The 27,349-nt window shown below is 40.3% G+C and overlaps 2 protein-coding genes and 1 long non-coding RNA gene across 5 annotated transcripts in view; 1 reads left to right on the top strand and 2 right to left on the bottom strand.

Moving 5' to 3' along the window:
* The window catches only part of MYPN (myopalladin), a 95,354-nt gene extending 83,161 nt beyond the window's left edge, over positions 1 to 12,193 (top strand). For all 3 annotated transcript variants that reach the window (XM_031021827.2, XM_006728887.2, XM_081824165.1), the window contains 3 exons: positions 1,864 to 2,029; positions 7,245 to 7,378; positions 10,520 to 12,193. In XM_031021827.2, coding sequence (XP_030877687.2) covers positions 1,864 to 2,029; positions 7,245 to 7,378; positions 10,520 to 10,689 — 470 coding nt within the window. In that variant the 3' untranslated portion in view covers positions 10,690 to 12,193. The remainder of the gene's footprint in view (positions 1 to 1,863; positions 2,030 to 7,244; positions 7,379 to 10,519) is intronic.
* A 1,028-nt stretch (positions 12,194 to 13,221) lies between these two features.
* Positions 13,222 to 14,761, bottom strand: LOC145722212 (uncharacterized). The gene is made up of 2 exons (XR_014146313.1): positions 14,402 to 14,761; positions 13,222 to 13,304 (listed from the first exon to the last, which is right to left on the bottom strand). It is a non-coding gene; the product is annotated as an uncharacterized LOC145722212 (long non-coding RNA).
* An 8,931-nt stretch (positions 14,762 to 23,692) lies between these two features.
* Positions 23,693 to 25,320, bottom strand: ATOH7 (atonal bHLH transcription factor 7). Its single transcript, XM_031023150.2, has one exon. It carries the CDS (start codon positions 24,868 to 24,870, stop codon positions 24,301 to 24,303), a length of 570 nt encoding a protein of 189 aa, XP_030879010.1. The 5' UTR covers positions 24,871 to 25,320; the 3' UTR covers positions 23,693 to 24,300.
* Positions 25,321 to 27,349: the final 2,029 nt, after the last annotated feature.

Raw genomic sequence — 27,349 nt, 5'->3', positions numbered from 1 at the left:
TGCCCAAATAGGCACAGCTTCTGACAGAATTCTTTAGTCATTTGCCCCACCAAGTTTCATCTCAGTTTCTCCTTCACTGTAGTAAAGGCCATATTGCTTACATTGTTTTCAAAGACCTATCAATAAAAACATAATGTAGTATCTGGTGCATATATGCATGCAATAAATGGGAGCCATTGTAATAGTTAATTAATCAATTAATTGGTATATTGACTTCACTAAATTCAAGTCACTTGCCCTACAGTTCATCACAACTGGAACACACCAGGATCTTGCCCCTACCCCAAGCTTCCACGCTTTTGCTTCACTGATCCTTCTACCTGGAATGCCCTTCTTTGCCCTCATTCTCTAAGGCTTAATTCAAATGTCACCACCAAGGCACATCCTCCTGTTTCATAGCACTTAGAAAAGGAGAGACTCCCCAGACCACTTGCAGCCTTCCGTGTAACTATTATCTCCTTTGTCTTCCTGAAGAGACTGAAAGCTTCTAAAGTCAGCCATTCTGACTTTTTCTGTGTATCTCCAGTGTCTGACTCAGTGCCTGGAACATGCACGGTGCTCAACAAATGTTGAGTTGATAACTAAACAAATGAACCTCTACTTTGTAAGATGACATGAACAAAACACTGTAATGGCTACAAAAAAGGACAAGTCATTATCACTTGATTGATACCCGCCCTCGGGCCAGGAGTCCAGCCAGAATTAGATTTCAGAATATACGAATTCTAGTGCTGAGCTTTCTCCCATGTGTGACCCTTACCGGAAACCAGGGGGGCTTTGGCATGCTATCCTCTCTATAGGCTGGTGGCTGCTCACCCCATATATCTTTTTCTTTTTCTCACTCTTAATTTTCTCATACCCAACAGAATAGGAAAAGCTCATCCTGCAAGGATATATTGATTGCAAGCTTTTACTTTTCCCCCCAATATTTTGCAAATATTGATTCTGGAATCCTGAAATATGAGGTATCTTTGCCTTATCTGGTTCTGGCCCTCCCCGCAAAAAGTCTTCCTTAGGAAGCATAATTTGTGGGGGGGGGGTGTTTTTTTTAAGTCGTGTCCTTCTGGGGCACCTGGCTGGCTCAGAGGACAGTGTGACTCTTGATCTCAGGGTCATGAGTTCGAGCCCCACATCGGGTGTAGAGATTACTTGAATAAATAAAACTAAAAAAAAAAAAAAGTAGTGTACTTCTTTTCTGTAGCTATAAACTTCTTTGAAATAAAAGTTGAGGGAAGGGCACCCGGGTGGCTCAGTTGGTTAAGCGACTGCCTTTGGCTCAGATCATGATCCTGGAGTCCCTGGATCGAGTCCCGCATTGGGCTCCCTGCTTGGCACGGAGTCTGCTTCTCCCTCTGACCCTACCCACTCTTGTGCTCTCTCTGTCACTCTCTTTCTCTCAAATAAATAAATTAATTAAATTAAATAAAAATCTTTTAAAAAATAAAATAAAAGTTAAGAGAAAATGAATATACCTTCTACAAAATGAACTCCTCTATAAAAGAAAAAGGGTACGTTCAGTACATAAAATCTGTTGTTTCTCAAAATTTACTGCTGGGAATAAAAGAGACTCTTTTAAGGAGTGAGTTATTCCACACCCACCATTCGAGTCCCCCCGTGTGCGACCCAGATCCTGGAGTGTTGTCTCTCACACAATATGCAAAGAGGTTCCCTCATTCCTTTTTTTCATCACTTCTGGAGCTTTTATCAAAGCAATGATCTTCCCTTAGAGGTGTGAGAAGTGCTCTGAAGAGGAGGTGAGGTGGGTGGGCACCCACTCTGCTAAATTCCAGAACTGTAATGAGTTGGAAGCATGAACCCCAAGGCGCTTACAATTCAAACAAGAATGGCCCTTCTCCCATTCAGCCAAAGAGGTGAAGAAAGCCCCTGTGATTCTGGAGAAACTGCAGAACAGCGGAGTTCCTGAAGGCCACCCAGTGAGGCTGGAGTGCCGGGTGATAGGCATGCCGCCTCCCGTGTTCTACTGGAAGAAGGACAATGAGACCATCCCTTCCACCCGAGAGAGGATCAGGTACGGTCCGCTCCCATGTCCACTCCCATGTTCAAAGGGACTTCCAAGCTCAGTGGGACTTGCTGGGCACCCAAATAAGTCTGTCGTCTTTTGAATCTGGCTTCTTTCACTCAGCATGGTGCATTTGAGTGTCATCCATGTTATTGTGCGTATCAAGAATTTATTCCTTTTTGCTCCTGAAGGGCAATCCATGCTATGGATGTCCCACAGTTTTAAAATGTTAATTTTTTTCAGAATTAATTAGCAGGGTTGTTTTTTTTTTTTATTTTAAACTCAGTTTTGTTAACATACAGTGTTATATTAGTTTCAGGTGTACAATATAGTGATTCAAAAATTCTATACATTACTCAGTGCTCATTACTGTTACATGTACTCTTAACCCCCTTCACCTGTTTCACCCATCGCCCCCCCTCCCCCACCAACCTCCTCCTGGTAACCATCAATTTGTTCTCTATGGTTAAGAGTCTGTTTTGGGGGTTGTCTCTTTTTTTCCTTTGTTAGTTTTTTCTTAAATTCTACATATGAGTGAAATCATATGATATTTGTCTTTTTCTGACTGACTTACTTCATTTAGCATTATACTTTCTAGATCCATCGGTATTGTTGCAAATGGTTAAGATTTCATTCTTTTTATGGCGGAGTAATATTCCTCTGTGTGTGTACACACACATGCACATATATATCTTCTTTATCCATTCATCTGTCGATGGACACTTGGGTTGCTTCCATGTCATGGCTAGTATAAATAATGCTGCAATAAACATGAGGGTGCATATATCTTTTCGGATTAGTATTTTTGTTTTCTTTGCATAAAAACCCAGTAGTGGAATTAACTGGATCATATGGTGACTCTATTTTTAATTTTTTAAGGAGCATCCATACTGTTTTCCACAGTGGCCACACTAGTTTGCATTCCCACCAAGAGTGCATGAGGGCTCCTTTTTCTCCACATTCTTGTCGACACTTGTTGTTTCTTGTGTTGATTTTAGCCATTCTGATAAGTGTGAGGTGATATCTCATTGTGGTTTTGCTTTGCATTTCCCTGATGATGAGGGATGCTGAGCATCTTTTCATATGTCTGTTGGCCATCTGTATGTCTTCTTTGGAGAAATGTCTGCTCATGTCTTCTGCTCATTTTTAAATTGAATTATTTGGTTTTTGTGTGTTGAGTTATATTAAGTTCTTTATATATTTTGGATACTAACCTTTTATCCAATATGCCATATTCAAATATCTTCTCCCATTCAGTAGGTTGTCTTTTAGTTTTGTTGATTATTTCCTGTGTTGTACAGAAACTTTTTTTTTAAAGATTTTATTTATTCATTTCAGACACAGAGATACAGAGAGAGAGAGCATGAGCAGGGGGAGAGGCAGAGGGAGAGGGAGAAGCAGGCCCCCCCCGAGCCAGGAGCCTGATGTGGGGCTCGATCCCAGGACCCTGTGACCATGACCTGAGCCGAAGGCAGATGCTTAACCATCTAAGCCACCCAGGCACCCTGTGCAGAAACTTTTTATTTTGATATAGTCTTAATAGTTTATTTTTGCTTTTGTTTCCCTTGCCTCAGGAGATATATCTAGAAAAACGTTGCTACAGCTGAAGTCAGAGAAGTTACTGTCTGCTCTCTTCTAGGATTTTTATGGTTTCAGGTCTCACTTTTAGGTCCTTAATCCATTTTGAGTTTATTTTCCTGTATGGTGTAAGAAAGTGGTCCAGTTTCATTCTTTTGCATGTAGCTGTCCAGTTTTCCTAACACCATTTGTTGAAGAGACTGTCTTTTCCCCATTGCATATTCTTGCCTCCTCTGTGAAAGATTAATTACCATACAGTTGTGGGTTTATTTCTGGGCTCTCTATTCTGTTCCATTGATCTATTGGTCTATTTTTGTGCCACCATCATACTGTTTTGATTACAACAGCTTTGTAGTATAACTTTTAATCTGGGATTGTGATACCTCCAGTTTTGCTCTTCTTTTTTTTTTAAGATTTTATTTATTTATTTGACAGAGAAAGACACAGCGAGAGAGGGAACACAAGCAGGGGGAGTGGGAGAGAAGCAGGCTTCCCACTGAGCAGGGAGTCCGATGTGGGGCTCGATCCCAGGACCCTGGGAACATGACCTGAACCAAAGGCAGATGCTTAACGACTGAGCCACCCAAGGGCACCTTGCCTTTCTTTTCAAGATTGCTTCAGCTATTTGGGGTCTTTTGTGGTTCCATACAAATTTTAGGATCATTTGTTCTAGTTCAGTGAAAAATGCTATTGGTATTTTGATAGGGATTGCATTAAATCTGTAGATTGCTTTGGGTAGTATGGACATTTTAACAATATTGGTTCTTCTAACCCATGAGCATGGAATATTTTTCCATTCGTTTGTGTCATCTTCAATTTCTTTCATCATTGTTTTATCAATTTCTTTCATCAGTGTATTATAGTTTTCAGAGTACAGATCTTTCTTCTCCTTAAGCTTATTCCTAGGTATTTTATTATTTTTGGTGCAACTGTAAATCAGATTGTTTTCTTAATTTCTCTTTCTGCTGCTTCATTATTAGTATATAGAAATGCAATGAGGGGGGGCGTGCCTGGCTGGCTCAGTCAGTGGAGCATGCAACTTTTGATCCTGGGGTTGTGAGTTCAAGCCCCACATTGGGCATAGAACTGACTTTAAAAACTGTTAAAAAAAAGAAAGAAAGAAAGAAAGAGAAAAGAAAAGAAAAGAAAGAAAGAAATGCAACAGATTTCTGTACATTGATTTTGAATCCTGCAACCTAACCAACTTCATTTATCAGTTCTAGTAGTCTCTAGGGCTTTCTATGTATAGTATCATGTCATCTGCAAATAGTGAAAATTTTACTTCTTCCTTACCAATCTGGATGCCTTTTATTCCTTTTTCTTGTCTGATTGCTGTGGCTAGGACTTCCAGCACTATGCTGAATAAAAGTGGTGAGAGTGGACATCTTTGTCCTATTCCTAACCTTAGGGGAAAAGCTTTCAGTTTTACACCATTGAGTATGATGTCTGCTGTGGGTTTTTCACATAAGGCCTTTATTATGTTGAGGTATAGTCTCTCTAAACCTACTTTGTTAAGAGTTTTTATCATGAATGAATGTTTACTTTGTAAAATGCTTTTTCTGCATCTATTGAAATGATAATATGGTTTTTGACCTTTCTCTTGTTTATGTGATATATCACGTTGATTGGTTTATGAATATTGAACTACCTTTGCAACCCAGGAATAAATCCCACTTGATCATAGTGAATTTTTTTAATGTATTGTTGGATTCAGCTTGTTAATATTTTGTTGAGGATTTTTGCATCTGTGTTCATTAGAGATATTGGCCTGCAGTTTTCTCTCTTTCTTTCTCTCTTTCTTTCTTTCTCTTGTAATGTTTTTATCTGGTTTTGGTATCAGGGTAATGCTGACCTCATAGAATGAATTTGGAAGCCTTCCTTCCTCTTCTATTTTTTAGAATAGTTTGAGAAAAATAGGTATTGCCTCTTCTTTAGATGTTTGGTAGAATTCACCTGTGAAGCCATTTGGTCCTGGACTTTTGTTTGTTGGGAGTTTTTTAATTACTGATTCAATTTCATTGCTGGCAATCGGTCTGTTCAAATTTTCCATTTCTTCCTGATTCAGTATTGGGAGGTTATATGTTTCTAGGAATTTATCCATTTCTTCTAAGTTGTCCAATGTTGGCATGTAATTTTTTATAATATTCCCTTATAATCCTTTGTATTTCTGTGGTGTTGGTTGTTATTTCTCCTCTTTCATTTCTGATTTTGTTAAAACTTTAATTTTTAAATTTAAAAATGTATCAGGAATTTGTGAATTGTGAAGATCCTGCATATTGTCACATATCTTCAGTCATATTAGTACCCAGGAAACCCCTTTGACAGTAAAAAGCTAACATAAAATAAAGCAGAACAAAATATTAAGGCAGTAACTCCTTTTCTATCCATCACGACATGGTTATTTTTAAAGTAACTAAGAGGGGCACCTGGGTGGCTCAGTCGTTAAGCGTCTGCCTTCAGCTCGGGTCATGATCCCATGATCCCATGATCCCATGATCGCGCCCCGCAGCGAGCCCCGCATCAAGCTCCCTGCTCAGTGGGAAGCCTGCTTCTCCCTCTCCCACTCCCCCTGCTTGTGTTCCCTCTCTCGCAGTCTCTCTCAGTCAAATAAATAAATAAAATCTTTAAAAAAATAAAAAAAATAAAGTAACTAAGAATCCAGTTTCCAAAAGTGGGTACCTTGCTAGATTTCCTCTCATCAACCTTACCTTTGCCATTTCCGTTGTATGCCACAAGGGGGCAAGCAACTTGTGTACAAAAGTTTCTACTGAGAATTATTTCTTCACAGTAAACTGAATTTGTCCCAGAGGATGTTGTAGCTGTCAAACTTTACAGAATTTTGGCATCTAAGAAGCCTACGTATATATATATAGGTCAAGATTTTTCTCTGGTAAAACTTAAAGCAAGCACAGAAAATATTCTTGAGTTAATGCTTCAGGCTAAATTAATATAACACGTTGGGGTGCCTGGCTGGCTCAGTCAGTACAGCATGCCACTCTTGATCTTGGGGTCATGATTTCAAGCCCCATGTTGGGCATAAAGTTTATTTAAAATAATAATAATAATTAACATAACATGTTAAACCCAGCCTGAAGTTCTAGTGTAATTATCCAAGATTGCAATGTGCAGCCAAGGGTGAGAACTAATGATGTGGAGGAAACAGAAGGAATTTTCTCCTGAACTGTATTTAACTAAATGCTGCACATGCCCAATTGGTTACGTTAAGAAATAACCCCTCCATGCTAACTATACATCAACATGACTCTCATCTTCTTCTACTTTCTTATAGCTTCCTAACAAAGTGCTCGTTGAAATGTCCAATCTGGTTTGCAAGAGAGATTTTTCTGGATTTTGGTTGTGACAAGTGGGGGCCCCTCTGGTGGGGAGTACAACTCCAAGAGAGGTGAAGCAGTGGGGAGGGCAAGAACGGGTCTCAGCCTAGGCTGTCAACCCTCATCTGGGCCTCAATGGGTTAACTCCTGCTCTTTTGTGACTGCTTTCCACTGTTCAGTTTGCCTTTGATAATTGCTTTAAGCCGATTCCACAGCACTGCTGGATTTGCTGCAAGAGTTTCCCTGAGCCCTGAACTGCTCAAGGCCTTTTCTGCCCCCAGGTACAATGCAGATGTGTTTTCTTTTTTCTCCAGTATGCACCAGGACACAACAGGGTATGTCTGCCTCCTCATTCAGCCAGCCAAGAAATCCGACGCTGGATGGTACACGTTGTCAGCTAAGAATGAAGCCGGCATCGTGTCGTGCACCGCGAGGTTGGATATATACGGTAGGTGTAATGTCCTCAGCTAAACATCTGTGTGTGATAGGTAGCTGAAAACAATTTTTTTAAGGATAGGTGTAGTGTGTTTCCATAACTGAATTGGTTGGATTATATTTTAGTGCTTAAGCGATGGATTTTAAAAATCATTTCATCCTAGTCACCTCAGGGCTTTTGTACACTTTTGCATTTTACTATGAGTTTAAGCTTCTTCAAAAAAATGTCCTATATGGGCGCCTGGGTGGCTCAGTTGGTTGAGCGACTGCCTCCGGCTCAGGTCATGATCCTGGAGTGCCGGGATCGAGTCCCATATCGGGCTCCCTGCTCAGCAGGGAGTCTGCTTCTCCCTCTGACCCTCCTCCCTCTCATGCTCTCTGTCTCTCATTCTCTCTCTCGCAAATAAATAAAATCTTTAAAAAAAAAAAATGTCCTATAATGTTAGGAATTACAGCTCTTTCAGAGTTTAACTGTGTTTATGCTTCTGATCATCCAACATCTCATGCTGTCTCCTTAATACCATGGGCCACCCACTGGAATTCCCTCCTCACTGCCTGTCATTCCCCCCAGACAAACCTCCACCCAGCAGAATTTTCCTGCCCCCATTCATCTGTTAATTCATTTCACAAATATTTATTGTGCCAATCCCACAACCAGACTAATAATAGAGAGCTGTCCTAATATCAAATGATGTTTGTATAATGACTTGTAATTTACAAAATGGTACCCTTAGATCCCCCCAAACAATTATTGTAATTGTTGTCACCCTCATCTAAATGCTGAAGAAACTGAGACTCAGGGAGGTTAAGTATCTATAGCCAGGATGCAAATAGGTTTTTGTATCATTCCTTTGAGCCGTATTTCTAATTTTCAAAAGAATTTAACAAGTTAGGGGTGCCTGGGTGGCTCAGTCATTAAACGTCTGCCTTTGGCTCAGGTCATGATCAGGTCAGGACCCTGGGATCGAGCCCTGCGTCGGGCTCCTGGTTCTGCAGGGAAGCCTGCTTCTCCCTCCCCCACTCCCCCTGCTTGTGTTCCCTCTCTCGCTGTCTCCCTCTCTGTCAAATAAATAAATAAATAAAATCTTTAAAAAAAAGAATTTAACAAGTCAATCTTTATTAATGTAATGTAATGTATCCTGCTCCTCTCCTCTATACTTTTTACATTAACTGGTATTTTTGGAGATATATTCCTTAATCCAAAAGGGTGATTCTTTTTTTTTCCTCTTCTTTAAAAGATTTTTTAAAAAATAATTTAATAATTAATAAATTTCTTACTCATTACTGGTTCAACATGATTAACCAGAATAACAGCTAAGAGTCACTGTGTCTAGAACCTGAGGTCCCTGCTATTCATAGGTGCATACTAGATATACCCCTAAGGATACCATACAGGAGGGGCCTTGGCCTTCCATTTTTCCCTAGGTCTAATATTTGGAGGAAATACATAGGTTTCTGATGATTTTCCTTTATCCTTGGACTTGAAAAGAAATTCAACTGTGAGGGACGCTGACTCTAATGTACTTTTCCCTGGTGAGGGAGCGGGGAGAGAGAGGCCATCGATATATTTAACCTAGTCTATGTCCCCTGTTCATTTCATCCACTTTCCCATGTCAGAGGGAAATAGTTCTCCAGCTAAGAAACTCAGTACCAACAAGCCCCGAAACTGGTAAGTCTTGTCCCAATCCTGCTCTCCACTTCCCAGTTCAGTTTTCCCGGCTCACCTCTCCCAGGCTCCTGTCTTGATTGAGCAGCACCAACAATAGGGGGTGCTGTTTCCTCGACTGGGACTGGGAGTGGAGGAGGGAATGGAGGACTTGGGCTAAAATCAATCCCCTACCCCCTCAGCACCATCACCACTACCATTTCCTGCCTGTCCAAGGAACCGGGACAGCAGATGGGCTCCCCTCTCTCATCCAAAGTAGGGCTTCTGATAGAAGCAATTACAGCAGTCTGGTTAAGGGGTCTGGAGCAGAGACTTGACTATTCAGTGGCCTCACTGAGTGCCTGCTCTTCAGTGGAATCACTATAAGTTTTGTCCTCACTTTTGTAGCTTTCAAAACTTGATTTTATCAATTCATTCAGAGGTATTTAGACTCTAAAAAAACTGATTCAAAATAATGAAATCAACAAAGGTCCAGTTTGTAAATGAGAATGCTAAATAGGTCCATAGCTTTCTAGGATCCAGAGCATCCATGTTCCCCAACTGGTGCTCCCCCTTCTCCACACCAAGTCCCTAGAAACCTAATCAGAAGACTGCTTGGTAATTTCTGAATCAGACACAACAGCAAGACAAAGCAGTTTGGATGGATATTTCATTCAGGCATGTTCAAGTCTAAGGATCATCTCTGCTAAAAACAAGGTCTCCTTTAGACAATGCTTGCTGAACATGGAAATTCTAATACATTCTCTTTTGTCCCTGAACCATGGTTCATTGCACATAAGTTATGTTTCAGTCTTCTTGCTACAACGCATTAGAACCTGATTAGGGTGGTGGGTAGGTAGTGGCTGATTAGTGAGTAGGGTGTGAAATAGGTACTTCTGGACCCATCTTTTGGCTTCCATTACCTCAGGTTTCTTGTCTCTACCTTCTGAGGTATACCTGCCCTTGAGAGCCTGCAGCTCTTTATACACTGCCACTGGGAGACTCCATGCTAGGTCAGTGAGAGGGAACATAAGAGGAGATATTTTGACGAATCACCCTATACAGCTACTCTTTTTTTTATTTTAAGATTTTTTATTTATTTGAGAGTGAGCGAGAGAGAGAGCACAACAGGGGAAGCAGCGGGCAGAGGGAGAAGCAGACTCCCCGCCGAGCAGGGAGCCCGATGCGGGACTCAATCCCAGGACCCTGGGATCATGACCTGAGCCGAAGGCAGAGGCTTAACCGACTGAGCCACCCAGGCATCCCACTACAGCTACTCTTATAGTCCCAGATCGTGGGTTTTGGAATTAGGAGCATAAGAGCTCGCCAGCCCAGTTTGCCTATTCCTGGCAGGAGAGGAGAGATTTCATTGTTCTTTAGCAAATGACGCATTTCAGACCCAGATATATTTCACAGAAAGTGTTTGAATGAGGACAGAATATACCCCTGCCTTGTACCCACTTGACTGCATTCCTTTGATTGTAACATGTTATTTGGTCCATTTTCCAGCTCAGTGGCACCAGCAGATCCCACCGCCCATGTCCATCCGGCCCAGTGGCAGTCGCTACGGATCTCTCACCAGTAAAGGACTTGACATTTTCTCTGCCTTTTCCTCCATGGAAAGCACAATGGTGTATTCATGCTCTTCTCGGAGTGTAGTGGAGAGTGATGAACTTTAGGAATGTCTGGGTGCCTGCTGTGTAAGGGGGCAGACTGTGGAGGGGAAGGAGGACAAGCCAGACATAGTGGTTTCCAAGCAACTGGATTTGAGTAAGTTCCCATGCTGCTGGACCCGTGGCAAGAAGTGCTTTGAATAAGTCAGCTGGGGACTCTTGCAGTCTCAGCTGGGGGAAAGATGTAGGGCTGTGCCTTTTAAAGATTCCAACAAAAATGTGAGAAGACGATACAGATGAACCAAAGATGTCATGAAGTCATCCACTGCTTTGGGAAAAAGCTAGCATGATCCCTGCCCCCTGCTATGTTAGGGATATTTAGGCCCTACTAGGAGCAATGAGGGGCCATATGCTTGGGCTGAAAGGAGTTAGACAGTAGTGACCTTAGGTATCACTAACTCACCAAACAATGCAAAGGAAAAAGGCGGGAGGTCTCCATCGCCTTTCATCAATTACATCCATAGCAGTAGTTTTGATGGATTCATTTAATCAGCTTCTACTTAAGCTTAAGAGATCGTGCCATACAACTCACAGATGTGGAGAAGCACTTTTGATTTACTTATCCTGAGTGTACTGAGCCACATTATAAGGTGCCAACATGTGCTTGAGATACAAAAAATTCACTGAAACACTCAACATTGCACAGTGCACTAGTTCTATAGCCAAACAAGGCCCCATTAACCTGTCTGCACCATTTTCTTTTGGATATCATGGTGAGTGGTTTTTCTTTCTGACTTTATACATCCCGAAATTCTAGAACTAAAAGGCTGTTAGTAAACCAACCAAAAAAGAAATCTTCTGTGGGGTCACTTTTAAAACTACTAGCTTCAATTGCCACTTGCAAAATATGCAAGAGTCGTCATCATCTGCCCCTCCCCACTCCCCAAAAGTCTGGAAGTGTATGAGGCAGTGAGGGAGGAAGAGATGCAAACAAGGAGAGGAAGTGATGGGCGAGTGTTGTTTTCACTTGCCCTAGAAGAGCAGTGGGTGTGGAAGGAGACGTCTTGTTTTTCAGATAATTAATTTGCATTTTCTATATAGAAAACATCATGCTAACCAGGAAAGTAGGAGGAAAGGGGAATGTGCATCTTTGTTCTAACCCACCTATTCAAAACCTGCCTCTTAACTTAAGGAATTTCTAGACGTAAGTTGACTGCGATTATCCCCAGCGCCTAGAAGAGTGCTTAGCACCACATAGACATTCAATAGATATTTGTTGGATGAATGAATCTTACATTAGATAGGGAAATCTGCAATTCACACAGCACTCCAAAAATTGCCTTGGGAATGGTCATCACAGCACAGCTTGCTCCAGACTCACCTGTGAAATGAATTGGAGGTGTCTGTTACCAATTCCCCACGTGTCTGGTGTTCTCTGAGCCAGGCACCCTCAACTGGCATCTTACTCCAGTGAACAAATAGTTGTTGTTTAGAAAGGCTTGAAATTTTCTTCACTTCAAGGCAAGGATTTCCAGTACAAAAATAAATTCATTCACTCAAAAAAAAAAAATCATTTGTGTGTCTACTCTGTATAAGATGCTATGCTAGAGACTTATGAATAAGACACAGTCCCTGACCTCAGGGAGCTTACAATCTAGTAGGGGAGGTAAGATGTAAGGCGTAAAGAGTGCTGCTTTTGGGGTGGGGGGAATCTATTCTTTATCAAATAGAAGTTTCTCGTACTTTTCATCCTAAGTTTTTATGACTCCAAAATCATCTTAATATTTTCAATCTTTATTTCTTAATGAAACAAAATGCCGTAGGTTACATCATTAAGAAATGAAGGTTTCAGTCAGTTATGCAGTGAAATTATTTGATTTGGTTTCCTTTTTTCATGTATTCAGGAACAATACCAAAAATACAGGCAACTGTAATGAAATAGTATACGTTTCATGCACGATGTGTCCTCTAAAATGTTCTGTTGCCATGGTGGCTTCTATTATGAAATCTCTTCTAGCCAAAGAGAATTTTCTAACTCCAGGATTGTTCCTTCTTGGTCGTTCACCTGACCTACCCATCACATCTATTTCTGTAAACCCTAAATAGTCCTCCCGTGGAAGGATATTTTTCACCTCCATATGTCTTAGCTTTCTGGATACTTTTTAATCTGTTGCCTCCTAGTGTTCACCGGAGAATTCGGATAAATATTATATTTGACCACTGGATGGCGCTGTCTAACTTAAAATATAAGAAACCTAAACATACTGGATCATGTCAATGCAGGCTTTCTGAACCTCAGCATCGTTGGCATTTTGGGGTGGATACTTCTTCATTGCAGGGGACTGTCCTGTGCAGTGTAGGATGTTTGGTAGCATCACTGGCCTCTAACTAGATGCCAGGACTATTAGTGGCCCATCCCCAGGTTGTGGCCACCCAAAACGTCTCCAGACAGTGTCATATGCTTCCTAGGAGGCAGAATCCTCCACTGTTGAACGAATCAGTGCCCTGCTTTAAGAATTCCATTAGAAATCAATTATAATGAGGGATACTTACATAAGAAATTTTGGTTCTGCTGGATATGTTTGGACTCAACATGTCCAAAATCAGATTCATCATCTTCCCTTTCATAAACCATTCTTCAGCCTTGCTTAATGATTTCTATTAATGGCACCATCACATTCCTAGCAATCCAAATAAAAAGCATCCAAGTCATTTTTTGCTTCCTCTAGCGAATCAATCAACAGATCCCATTAATTTTATTATTTCTTTTACATTCAGCCCTTCCTTTCCATCCCCCTGCAGTTCTCCAGTTCAGACTTGCATTACTTTATTAATTCCCCTCAATATTTCTGACTTCAACCATAATAAAGGACTTCTAAGTGGCCTTTCTGCCTCTGTTCCTGCCATTTCTCCCACCCAAATCCAGCCCAGATCTCAGTGTCAGCTCTTTCTTCCTGAAGTACTGCTCCATGTCTACTATTCCCCAATTTCAAACCCCCAGTGGCTCCCCGGAGCCAAATCAGGTACCCACTCTTCTGCTCTGTGGTAGTCAAGGCTCACTCCAATGTGATGCCAAAGCTTTTCAACCCATTCCTCAGAAAACACACCCAATACGGCAACAAACCTAACACAGGCCCCTGGTTCCAGCTACATACTTTTCTGCTGCCTCTGCTTGGAAGGCTCTCTCCCCAACCTCCACCTATGGCAATCTTATCTGTTCCTTAAAGCCCATCTGAAATGCCTCTGCCTCTGCGAACTATTTTCTGATCCCCCAGACCCCACCCAAATACAATTCTACTTTCTTTGAAAACTTACGGCAAGTTTCTTAAATCTGGAAGAAAAAAAAGATGACCTTGTATAGTATTTTATATAAAACATAGCCTCTGTACACCTGCCTGTCCCCTCCCCTTGCACTAGCCAGTCTTGCCCACACTAGGTTTTAGCTACTGTTGGTATGGACTGTGTCAAAAGTTTGTCATGTACCTTATACAGAGCAGGCATTCAATAAATAGTCATTGACCTAAACTGAACTTTAAATGTTTATGTAAGTCGATATGTTTCTATATAAAGTGAATTGAGTCTAGAGCAGTAGTTCTTAACCTGGGCTGCATATCAGAATCTCCTAGAGAGCTTTTAAAAATCTTGATACCCAGGCCACAACCCCAAATCAGTTAAGTCATAAGCTCCGGAATTGTGGCATAAGCAGCAGTATTTTTTAAAGCTTCCCGAGTGATTCCAAAGAGCAGCTGAGATTAAGAAGAATAATTTCAGAACTTACCCATAAAGGTCCAAAGGGATGCAGATGGCATAAAGCTGTAGTTTTGGCACTTCGTGAAGAATATACTACCCCCCCTTGTGGTACATGCAGTGCATGCCTAGAAAGTAGAAATAAACACACACTTTGGCCTTATTAGACCCTACTATTTTGTGCAACACTCATTAGACATGTAGCATTCATGAAGCCCCCAGAGGAAGCTCAAAAACCTGCAAAAATGGACGAGGGAAAGAGGGGAAGTTGATGCAATTTGTCTGACCCTTTGTTTCTAAAAGCCATACAAGTCCCATAAGCACTCTTCTCTCCAAACAACTTGAAGGGCTTTTCATAATTTGATTAGTCATGGAAATGGGGATCAAAGGGGAAAATGGAGAAAGGAAATGCACCATTTAAATGAAATTGCCTTTTTGAAACATAGCACCCTTCGCTAAAGGAAGGTTTTAATCAGAATTGCCAAATAGTGGAACTGGTTTCAATGCATCGTTCTCTTTTTATTCCTAACTTAACTTTTGTAAGCATCCAATGAGAAATCACATAGTTGAGAGACTAGCCATAGATAGAGCCAGAACTCTGAAGGAAACATACCATGGGGAATAATTCCCAGAGGAGTCAAAAGCTGACTTTTATAGGGACAGATTAACTTGGATAATCCTCAAATGACAAATGGGTTGCTTTCCAGATGTTCACTTATAAATTGGTTGTTTAAAACTCCAAATATATTTCCTTACACATACAACACACAAAGCTAGATTTCCTAAGTGAACTCAGTAAAGCCCATTTAATTGGGTCTACTTGTTGTAATTGTACTTTACTAATTGACTGAGTTACAATATCCATTACACCTGATTGGGTTATGGTCCCAAGAACAGGATCCAGGCAAAGCAGCCAATAAGAGGAAAAGAGAGACTACTTCCTCCTTTTTTGTATCTATGATGTGTCAAAGCTAAAGCGTGTCTAAGGTCCTTTGCATCTATCCCCCATTCTGTGTTTTCCTCCCCAGATACCTTGTGCTCCATGTTCTATAATCCCCCTCTGTGGTAACCCGTCCCATCTCAGCCTGTCAGCATGCTTCATGCTCCAAAATGACCTAACTCCAGTTCCAGGCATCTGGGCCCGATGGTCAGAAGAAAGCAGTCCAACTGAATGAAGTCTGAATGCCTGAGAGTCTTTTAACTTCACAGAGGGGCTGCATTTTTTTTAAAGCAGTTGCCTTCTTACTCCCATCAACTTCTAATTGACAGAATTGTTGACAAAGTAAAAAAAAAAAAAAAAATCAGCTTGGGAGGAGAGGTCTAGAAAACTAACTGGGTCAGACATCCAAATTCTTGTTGATCACAGCCTCCTTCTGTCCTCTTCCTCCCCACAAACTCCCAAAGTACCTTCCAAGCTGAGATCCTGGCCTGAGTCTGTTTATATCTGGGCTATTTATGAATTGGTTGTAAACTCAAAGGCAAAGTTCCTAATAATGACCTTTATTCAAGGTCCCTTCCAGGGTCCTTGGGTAACCTGGCCTCAAAGCATTTCTGCTGATGGTTGAGTAGAAAATCAATGTGCTTTACCAGTAAGATGAACAATTACTTAGATTACAATAAGCTTACTGAAGTCCTTTTCATCACTAATTGCCTTTTCTTGTTTTATGTGGATCAATATTTCAGAAAGTTAATTACTGAAACACTGCTTGAAGAATGCCAAGCATCTTCAACTTTGACAATGCAGTGGTCATCAGTATGCTAAAAATCGTTGCTAATACCATGTTTTTAAAAATCTTTGTAGTGCAAAAAAATGCATATTTTTTGAAAATATGTTTGCCTCTTATTTCTAATTATATTAGTTAGCATACTTGGAATTATAGAATGATAAACAGGCTGCCTTTTGTTAATCTGTAAATAATGGCCACCTCAAACTCCGAAAAGCAATAGCCCTGAAATTGCAAGAAATAGAGAAAGAACACACTTTTCAATCCTCTGAGAATTGTGCCAAAAATGCTGAAAGCATAAAGAGAATGGTGTACTGTAGAGGCATATAAATACTAATTTACTAGAAGATTTTAACATATGAGTGAATAGAAAATGTCTCCCTAGGAATAGAAATTAAAAGATTCCAACACTATTTGACAATAAATATTTCAAGGCTGAAATAAATGTATATTTTTCTTTAAAATGAAGAAAACAGTTCTAGTTTCCAGGTTTAAACTTTTTGATGAAGATACAACCAATTTTTTAATGTAAAAATATATTTGACACTTGGAAGTGATTTTTAAACATTATTCTTATTCAAATTGTATAAATTACAACATGAATTATAATCTGGTTAAATATCAACAGAACAACAGAAAGATAACTAGGTTTTAATCTTCCTAAAATATCCAGCAAATCCAGTAGACTTCTTATAAAATGTTCTTTAACTCTCTAAGATAAAAATTCATTCTGGGGACGCCTGGGTGGCTCAGTCGGTTAAGCGGCTACCTTCAGCTCAGGTCATGATCCCAGGGTCCTGGGATCGAGTCCTGCATCGGCTCCTTGCTCAGCAGGGAGCCTGCATCTCCCTCTGCTTGCAGCTCCCCCTGCTTGTGCTCTCGCTCACCTCTCTCACCTACGCTCTCTCTCTCTAGCAAATAAATAAATAAAATCTTTAAAAAAAAAATTCATTCTGCCTCCTTACTGAAAACAGAGACACATTTAAAAATGCAACTTAAAGATGGGAAAGATAGGGGTAGAGAGGCTTGACCAGTTTAGATTGGAAATTAATGGAGATACAATAAAGAGGTGTTTTGGGGCACCCCGCCGGCTCAGTTGGTGGAGCATGCAACTCTTGATCTCGGGGTTGTGAGTTTGAGCCCCACGCTGGGTATAGAGATTACTTAAAGTCTTAAAGAAAAGAAAAAAGCTGTTTTAATACCCGTAAGAAACATAAGTTATTTTCATATAGTATGGTAAGACTGAATTGTACAATGTTCCAAAACTCCAGAGATCCTGATGTTTTTCACAAATTCAGTGAGTTATCTGCAAACTAGCAGATTCTTGTAATTTTCCCACAATTAGTAGCGCGAGAATTCAGTGAATTATATGCTAGTATTGACTATAGCAGTCACTACCAAAAGATTACTAAATGTGCATGTGTACAGAGTATAAATGGTTTTACTGTGTTTAAGGAGAGTTAAAACCCTAAAATAATTCAAATGAAATCATTTGCATGCAACTGCATTGTCTCAATGCACATGTGTAAATTAAATTTTACTTTTTCAGTATTTTTATTTCAGAGACACCTTATCTTCTTTTCTGATTTTCACTTACTTTTCCAATCTTTAGCATTAAGTTTGTTTTTTTTTTTTTAAGATTTTATTTATTTATTTGACAGAGAGAGACACAGCGAGAGATGGAACACAAGCCGTGGGAGAGGGAGAAGCAGGCTCCCCATGGAGCAGGGAGCCCGATGCGGGGCTCAATCCCAGGACCCTGGGATCATGACCTGAGCCGAAGGCAGATACTTAATGACTGAGCCACCCAGGCACCCCTTTAGCATTAAGTTTCTTAAACCTACCCTTTTCCCTTTGTTACCTTTCTGTTGAGATTTTAAAAATCTGTAAAATATTTAATAGCATTAGGAAAGCTCCTTATTTCTAGGCATTCTTAGGTGAATTCCTAGGAATTCAAGGGGGATTTTAATAATTCAGATGAATTTCAGACACATTCTCTGATTTTTCTATAACTCTGAGGTCTCTTGTTTCTTTATCTGTAAAATAAACAAAATACTTGATTGAAACTTTTCCAGGATGGAGGCTAGGATAAATAAACATTTATGAAGAATTTACTTTGGAGACCCTAAAAAAAGTAATAGCAGTTTTTTTATTCCAAAGGAAACATTTAAAATATTTTTCTCCGAAGTAAGTAGTTAAATTTGCTTTAAATGTTCACATTTCTTTCCTGCCCCACTACTTTGTTTTTCTTTAGAGGAGTAGTACAAAATGGTGGAATCTTCTTCTAAGACGGTATGCAGTTAAAAGAAGAATCTAGAGAAAAATCAAATGAATTCAAGAAATATTCTATGCGCTTTCTGTGGCAGATTCCAGGAAAATTTATTTTGGCGTAGGTAGAATAGCCTACAGGAATTCTGACTCCTGTGTCCATGATTGAAGCTAGTGGAAATAATGACTCTGCAATCCACGAAGAAAGAGCAAAGGAGTTCCTGTATTCATTTCTGGCTTAAGCAGTTCAGGACAACTTCATTGTACCCAGTGAAAAAACTTTTGTTCCATGCTAGCATGTCAATGGCCTTATGTTGAAATGAATCAACTTTACAATAACAGATAGATATGGACCCACAAAAATGAGCATAACCTTTGGCCACTGTTTTTGCATTCTTGGCTACATCAAGTCTGAATTTAACCCCAATGATTCATTTCAGCCATGAGGACTGACAAAGGATGTACATATGCCCACAGGCATGGACACACATGCACACAAACACACACACACACTTCAGCTGAGGCATGGAGCACCCATAGCTAACATAATTCAATCAGAATCAGCACACAAACACACACACACACTTCAGCTGAGGCATGGAGCACCCATAGCTAACATAATTCAATCAGAATCAAGAGATGCTTCTTACAAACATGGTATGCTTCCATCTTAGGAAGATTGAGTCAACTTATTTTCTAAAGTACTTTTTTGGTTATTGAAATCCTAATGGAAAAAACATTATAGCAGCCATTTTAAAATGTGTGAATTATATAAACTGTATGTTTTGCTTCCATTACTAAAAAGCAATTAATGGATCTTGGCTTTTATTCCTGTTCTTCTGCATCATGCATGTTAGATATTCTGTGGAACTGAAAACAAGTGATCGCTTAAGCCCAAATGTTTGTGAGCATAAACTGTGTCTTTCTTCAAAAGGTATGTGGTACTGTATTCCCATAGACCAGGCATCTCCATGACATTGTTACTGTTTCCTAGTCGTGCTTTCTTAAGGATTTGTTGGGGGTTGTGTTTTGTTTGGAAACTTTGCAATTAGAAGAAGAAAAATAAGAATTAAGAACCAGTATTTAATTCAACCTGGATATTTTAAAAAGCCATTTAGAGGATGTGATGGACTGTTTCTTTATTCATTAAATAAAATTTTATTTATTCTCAATTAATTGTTTTGCTTTGTATCTTGGTTCCAGACTATATATGTGAGATAAGTAAATTCTTGTTTTCAATGGTTTTCTTTCAGCTCGGGTATTTTTTGGATACACTGCCAGTTTAAAATAGCAATCTTAAAGACCTATGTTACTTTAATAAAACAATTGTTAGAGCTTGTACCCACTTGTATTCATGACCAGAGAGCGGAATGGGTTATATCCATGTATGAAGACAGGTCATATATTTATGGTTTTATACGCACTTTGAAATTGTTTTCACCCATGGGTAGCAAAAAGCAGAGAGCAGAGGTGAGCCAAATTCAGTCCAAAAACAGCACTATGCTTTTACTATAAGTTGGCAAAATTTAAGGAACTGAGCCTCAATTGTTGAATCCTACAGTTTTATTAACCACAACACAAATATATTCTATCTGGTTCACATCTAACAGAAATTTTAGACCTTCATTAATATACAGGCCACCTCATTAACTAAGAAACTGGCTGTATTGCATGTTAAAAAAGATAGCCCAATCCTCTTAACATCTGCAAATACCAGAAGCTGGAAGTCAATATAATCATTTTTTTGTAATGAGGTTAATGGTGTTATAGTACATACTGTTCAGTTAAGTGGTTTTTAACACTGACATCCTATTAGAATCACCTGGGGAAATTTTTAAACTATGTCCAAGCCTCATCTTGGAGCAGTTAAATCAATTCTTGAGCTGGGGGCTCCAGACTTGGTATTTTTTTTCAAGACTCCTAATGATCCTAGTGATTCTAATGAGCAGACAGGGTTGAGAACCACTGGCTTGGATGGTCTTTCACATCTTGATAGCCCTGTTTCTTTAGAGATAAATATAAATTGCCAATAGGTGGCTGCCTCTGATGTTAGGCGTTGGAATCCATAAGTTTGGGGAATGTCACTATTGTTTCTGTTGACTTGTGAAAAATGCCAAATGCACACATAACTTAGAGTCTTGTTTTTTCTAGTTGTTATTTCTAATTACTATTTCTAATAATGCATGCAGAGCTGTTGACCACCAAGTCACTCTTTACATTAAGGGTTTGGTTTATTCATCCAATGGTTAAGCAAATTTATAAAAATAATTCAAACCAATACCATGCATACTATTTTGCTCTAATCTTGATTAGTCTTGATGATGGTGATGCCCTTTTTGCTAGCTTGTACTGATTAAAAGGAAATCACTTACAAAAGCAACATTTTTTAAGTTCTAAGTGCTAGTTACATTTATTTATATATATATTAACCATATATATATGGTTCTTCAAGACTTCTGACCCTGGGGTTTGGGTATTCAGCCTCCAGCTAGCACCTAGGAAGAGCTCAGATATAATAACTAGTCAAACTGAAAACCTGCCCAGGGGAGTCTTCTTTTATCATTTAATGTCCCCTCTTAAGAGTTCTTATGTCATAGGTTACTGGTACTACACTGTTGAAGCATTCAGCTCTGCTTTGTTTAGGACTGCTTATTGATTAGTACATGTGTGTTCTTCTTGGCTGCATACCCAAGGACAAGGGTGGTGTTAAGCAAGCCTGGGTGTGGGTAGGTGCTTGATAATATTTGTTGATTTTTTTTAAGATTTTATTTATTTATTTGAGAGAGAGAACACAAGCAGGGGAAGCAGGAGAAGCAGGCTCCCCGCTGAGCAGGGAGCCCAACGTGGGGCTCCATCCCAGGACCCTGGGATCATGACCTGAGCCGAAGGCAGACGCCCAAATAACTGAGCCACCCAGGCACCCCTGTTGATTTTTTTAAAAAGGGAACCCAGGTAAAAGAATATTTTTGAATTTCAATATGCCCTGCTGTCAAACTAGAAAGGACACAGATTTTTCAAATGTGGACAGTATAGAGTACTGTAGCAACTCTTAAGTGTTTTGGTATATGTATAATAATACATGAATCTTAACTTCGAAAAGATTTTGCACTTATGCTATCCAAGCTCTTACTCCATAAAACATAATGGATTTCCCAATGTACAGTTTTTGGAGTTTTATCACAGACTGGATTTTTTTTTTTAAGATTTTATTTTATTTTTTTAAAGATTTTATTTATTTGACACAGAGAGACACAGCGAGAGAGGGAACACAAGCAGGGGGAGTGGGAGAGGGAGGAGCAGGCCTCCCACTGAGCAGGGAGCCCGATGCGGGGCTCAATCCCAGGACCCTGGGATCATGACCTGAGCTGAAGGCAGACGCTTAACGACTGAGCCACCCAGGCGCCCCAAGATTTTATTTATTTATCTGACAGAGAGAGACACAGCAAGAGAGGGAACACAAGCAGGGGGAGTGGGAGAGGGAGAAGCAGGCTCCCCGCTGAGCAGGGAGCCCGATGCTGGGCTTGATCCCAGGACCCTGAAATCATGACCTGAGCCGAAGGCAGACACTTAATGACTGAGCCACCCAGGTGCCCCTATCAAAGACTGGATTTGATCACTGAAACCCATTTACTTTTCCCTCAAACGTTTTCCAGGAAAAGATAGTATATCAAGTGGGGTGGATAGCTTAGGGATTTGGTAAGAGCTAAATTGCTTCCAGAGATTTTAAAAACACAGAACAGGCAACTATAGGCAAAATATTTAAAGGACAGATTCCCATTCTTTTTGGAGAATTGGGATGGGGAAGAAGAGACACAGGATTAGGATCCTATCTTTTTAATTAAATTGTTCGATTTCATTAAGAAACTACTGTTAATCAAAAAAGAAATATTTATTGAGAGTTTATTCTATCTATCCCTCTATACTAAAAGCCATAGAGATAAAACGAAAAGCACAGTTCTCTTTTACAAGGTATTTACAGTGTAGAGAGTGGGATATGAACCCTACTGGGAAAAGGACTCATCTTAATACATTTTTGAGAACTGTCCTAATTAATACATTTTTAGTACTGATTTTATTCATTCTCAAACTCTACAAATTTACTGGGATTATTAATGAAGCTTTATGAGTCTAAACAATTAACTATTGTGCCCAAATAGTAAGAAAGGCAGATGCCCAGAGCCTTGCCGTTAGTTCAAGTACACACTGCAGTGTGGAGTGTGGCCAGAAAGAGAACCTGGCATCGTCTCTTCTAGAGCTGTGTAGTGTAAACTATAGTGTCTTCTAAGAGCCTAAACATTTTACCCTCTAATTTGCAGTGAGGAAGCAAAGCCCTGAGCCCTCCTCAGTTTCTTATTAACGGATATTAGAAGGAAAGGGAAATTCAGCATTGGTTTCTCAAAGAGTTCTAGAGATGCACTTGCGATTTTGTAAGTTTAAGTTTATGCCCTGGGGAAGACACTTTCATTCCTTACAAACCAAATGGATTTTGATAATTAGGGATAACTAAGAAAGTAAAATTTCTACGGAGACTTTCTATAGAGATAAATATAAATTGCCAATAGGTGGCTGCCTCTGATGTTAGGCGTTGGAATCCATAAGTTTGGGGAATGTCACTATTGTTTCTGTTGACTTGTGAAAAATGCCAAATGCACACATAACTTAGAGTCTTGTTTTTTCTAGTTGTTATTTCTAATTACTATTTCTAATAATGCATGCAGAGCTGTTGACCACCAAGTCACTCTTTACATTAAGGGTTTGGTTTATTCATCCAATGGTTAAGCAAATTTATAAAAATAATTCAAACCAATACCATGCATACTATTTTGCTCTAATCTTGATTAGTCTTGATGATGGTGATGCCCTTTTTGCTAGCTTGTACTGATTAAAAGGAAATCACTTACAAAAGCAACATTTTTTAAGTTCTAAGTGCTAGTTACATTTATTTATATATATATTAACATATATATATTCCTATATAGGAACAAATATATATATTTGGGTACTTGTAAGGAATTAGTAGTAATTGGGGCTTAAATAAAATATTGAGGAATTGTATATCTAGTTACTTAAAAGCTAAAAGTTATTTCAACTACTTTAACCTTTAAAAAAACATGAAAAATGTATCTATATTTCCAAGTTCACAGAGAAAGCTTTCAAATTAATTATTTGTATTCTCATCAGCTTGTCTTTTTTTTTAAAAACGAAGTATTATGAAAGGGCACATTTGCCAATCAGTGCAATTAGATTTCAACATTCCATATCTTCACTCAGAGAAGCACTCAAATCATCGTTCCCAAAGACGCCTTTATTGCCATCAGGAAACTAGCAGGGCACTTGGCATGAAGAACAAACCCACATTTTTATTTATATATTACAAAATCTATATTTTAATAACGTATACATTTAAAAATACAGAGCACTCACGCCCTGTACTCTAGCAAAAAAAAAAAAAACACAAAAAACTATAACTACTTCATGCATACACACACAATGCACTAAGCATAAATGCATTTACACGACGGGTAGGTAGCTGTTTTAAGCATACACAAGTAATGGATATTGTAACTTCACCCGAACAGGTCAAACTTACAAAGTTTAAGAAAGTTATTATTTCTCTGAGGACTAAAACTGCAGTATAGCCTAATCCTATTTTTTCTTAAGATTGTTTTCCCTCAAAGTCGTCCCAAAAAAGGGGGAAGGGGCATTATTTTCACAGCAATCAAAACCATTCACAAGATCCATTAATGTAATCTACAAAATACTGGTAAGGGAAGAGAAAGGCAATAAAATCGTGTCCGTAAGACCGCTGACGCGAATAAAAGTAACCTGAAAGTTTGCTACATTATTCTAAGACTGCATCCCTGGCCACCTACTGGGGAAAGGGCTACGGCTCCGGAGCTCGATCACTGGGCATCTCTCCCCGGCAGGGCCGCGCGCCCTAACTGGCCATCTGGAAGGGCTCCGGCTGGAAGGCGAAGAGCCTCTGGCCGTAGGGTTCGCTCTCACCCGGCAGCTTCGCGCCCGCAAACGGAAGGTAGTGGTCGCGGCCAAAGTGCTCACAGTGGAGACTGACCCAGTCCCGCTCCGAGCCGAATCGCTCGGCCTCGGCCAGGATACGGGTCAGCGCCATGATGTAGCTCAGTGCCATCTGCAGGGTCTCATACTTGGACAGCTTTTTATCCTGGCCCCACTGGGGCACCACCCTGCGCAGGCGATCGAACGCCGTGTTGAGACCCTGCATGCGACGGCGCTCGCGCGCGTTGGCCGCCAGGCGCCTGCGCGCCGCGCTCTCCAGCCGTCCAGCCCCAGCGCACGCACCCGCGCACTCGGCGCCGCCTGCGCACGGGGGCGCGGCGCGCGCTCCCGCCTCCGGGTTGCTGGGCTTGCAGGACTTCATCCCCCGCCGGAAGGAGGGAGGCGCTGAGCTCACTCGCCCGCTTAGGAACCTGCGCGCGAGCCGGTCTATCGAGCCGCTCCCCAATGTGGCTCTTCTGAGCGAGTAAGTCATACACAAAGCAACTCGTGTGGAATCAGAGTTTACAGTGGGGAGTACGGGACCCCGCCTTCCGTCCTACTGGATAACCAGATTGATGTCTCTTCACTTGCTCAAATTTAGGGGAAACTGAGGTGCTGAAGAGAAAGTCATTTTCCCAACGTGAGGTTGGAAAAGAGAAGGGAACCTTCTTGCTGCAGAATTTGGTGTGGCTGGTTTGGGCAAGGTCTTTCAAGTCCTCTGGGAAAGCCCGAGACTTCTTTTTCAGGAAGACGAAATCTTTTCAGATGCTCAGAGAAGGAGCGCTTTTTCCACAGTAGCTGTCGGAGAGTGCTGGATGAATCTTTGAAGGAGGAGAATTTATAGCAGAGGGCTGAGGGAGGGAACAGGTGGTGGCAGGTGGGCGGGCGTCCCTCGGCTTCCATCTCAGCACCTTCCTACCCTGGGAACTGCAGGCGGGGGGAAGGGGAACGACGCACAGCAAAATCCTGACATTACAGCCTTCGTCTGTTGAAGTTTCTCCAAAGCTATGTCCAACAGTAACACACCATCTGGAGTGGCCTGGCTGTCCCCAAAAGAATAACAGGGTGGGGGGTGGGGAAAGAGCTTGGTCCATCCTTTCCCATATCAACGGGCAGCTTACATATCAAAAACTTAACCAAGGTTTTACAATTATTAGAAATTATTTGTGTGAACATGTTGGTCTTGGAATTATGAGATGTATTAGAAGTTTAAGAAGATTTACCTTTGTCAAGATGAATGACAATTTTGGTTAATGCCGATCTAGTATATTGATGTTTTTATTTTAGCTATTAAATAAGTTGGGACAAATTAGTAGGTCCTAATATTGCAGACCTGGAATTTTACTGTGCAAATAATTTGGCTGTTTTCTGCAGAATAACTTATTGTAACATATCAAAAGATATTAATGGTATATCAACAAATATTCTAGTTGTATAGTTGGATTGCATGAGTTTGGATACTTAGGCAAATTAACTCAGAATTTATACTCCATTTCCCCTGAAAGAGGCTCATAAATGTTTTGGGGACATATATTGAGATGATAATTATTTAATCTGACATTTAAATCTAATAAAACTAATCATAATGCACATATATGTGCAAAATGGAAACATCTAAGTAATTTGTGAGATTTTTAAAAATAATTTCTCATGGAAGATTTATCCCCATCTCATAAAGTTATAAATATTTCATACTCCGTGGATGTTTTAGTTGTATCAGCTGTCCTCAGGAACAATAACGAAGCATGATTTCCACTATTGATAATGATCTGATTTATACAGAGAACCCATTAACTTGATTCTCTCATCACAACTTTTTTCTAGTTCTTAAGGAAGAGTAAAGTGGCAAAGAAACCAGATCCAAATAGATTCAAGCCAGGATCATTTCTGGATTCTTCAGGAACACCAAGTATGTTCTTTCTCCTTTTGAAATGGGATTGTGTCAGCATTATTCTCAGATATTTTTGTTAAATTCAATTTTCAACAACCTCTCACAAAGCAGGAGTCTTTTTACTGTAACTTTCTTCCCCGACCTTTGCCTCAGACTGACTCCCAAGTCCAGTCTTCCCATAAATACTTGATTAATCCCCAGCTGAAACAATGACAGTGAAATGAAGTTGAGTAACATGAAGACAATAAGGATACAATTGAACATTAATGGTCTCCAGCATGACAGATGTTGAACACAGACTTTTACATGGAACCACTCAGCTCTGTTACTCTGAGTCCTAATAGTCTTAGTCAGGAATGGTAGTCCTGTGACAGGAAAGACTATGTTATTTCATCATCAAAATGTCAAATATACTTTTTGAATTTTTATGGAAATCTGCCCTATTAATCCTATTCTTTCTCATGTTCACTTATCTCATCCCTTTCCCCGAAGGAGCGTTCTATGTGATACTCTTTGGAATGTTCCCTCACAAAACATACTGTGCACTTTTTCTGGGCACTACTGATCAAAGTGCTAATAAGATGCATGATTTTGCAGGCCATATATTCATGTTTGGAGAGATTATAGCCTGTGCACCAAGAGAAGCAAAAGCACAACTTAAAGAGAAAAAGGAGGGGCGCCTGGGTGGCTTAGTTGGTTGGGCGACAGCCTTCGGCTCGGGTCATGATCCCAGGGTCCTGGGATTGGGCCCCGCCCGCGTTGGGCTCCCTGCTCAGTGAGCCTGCTTCTCCCTCTGCCTCTCTCCCCTGCTTGGGCTCTCCTGCTCTCTCTGTGTCAAATAAATAAATAAAATCTTAAAAAAGAGAGAGAAAAAGGAAAAATAGCAGTATGCACACAGCACATAAGAACATAACTAGCAGGGACACCTGGGAGGCTCAGTCGGTTAAGCGGCTGCCTTCGGCCTGGGTCATGATCCCAGGGTCCTGGGATTGAGTCCCACACTGGGCTCCTTACTCAGCAGGGAGTCTGCTTCTCTCTCTCTCTCCCTCTGCTTGTGCTCTCTCTATCAAATAAATAAAAT

This window comes from Leptonychotes weddellii, chromosome 6 (assembly GCF_054177405.1).
Source record: "Leptonychotes weddellii isolate Sample4059 chromosome 6, ASM5417740v2, whole genome shotgun sequence".
In the NCBI taxonomy this organism is placed as follows: Eukaryota; Metazoa; Chordata; class Mammalia; order Carnivora; family Phocidae; genus Leptonychotes; species Leptonychotes weddellii.
Note: the sequence above shows the minus strand (reverse complement) of the source record. Positions and strands in the feature narration are given on the sequence as shown.

What these genes read in the sequence shown, in the direction of transcription:
- ATOH7 (XM_031023150.2), bottom strand. Translation starts at nt 24,870, where the DNA reads ATGACTTACTCGCTCAGAAGAGCCACATTGGGGAGCGGCTCGATAGAC.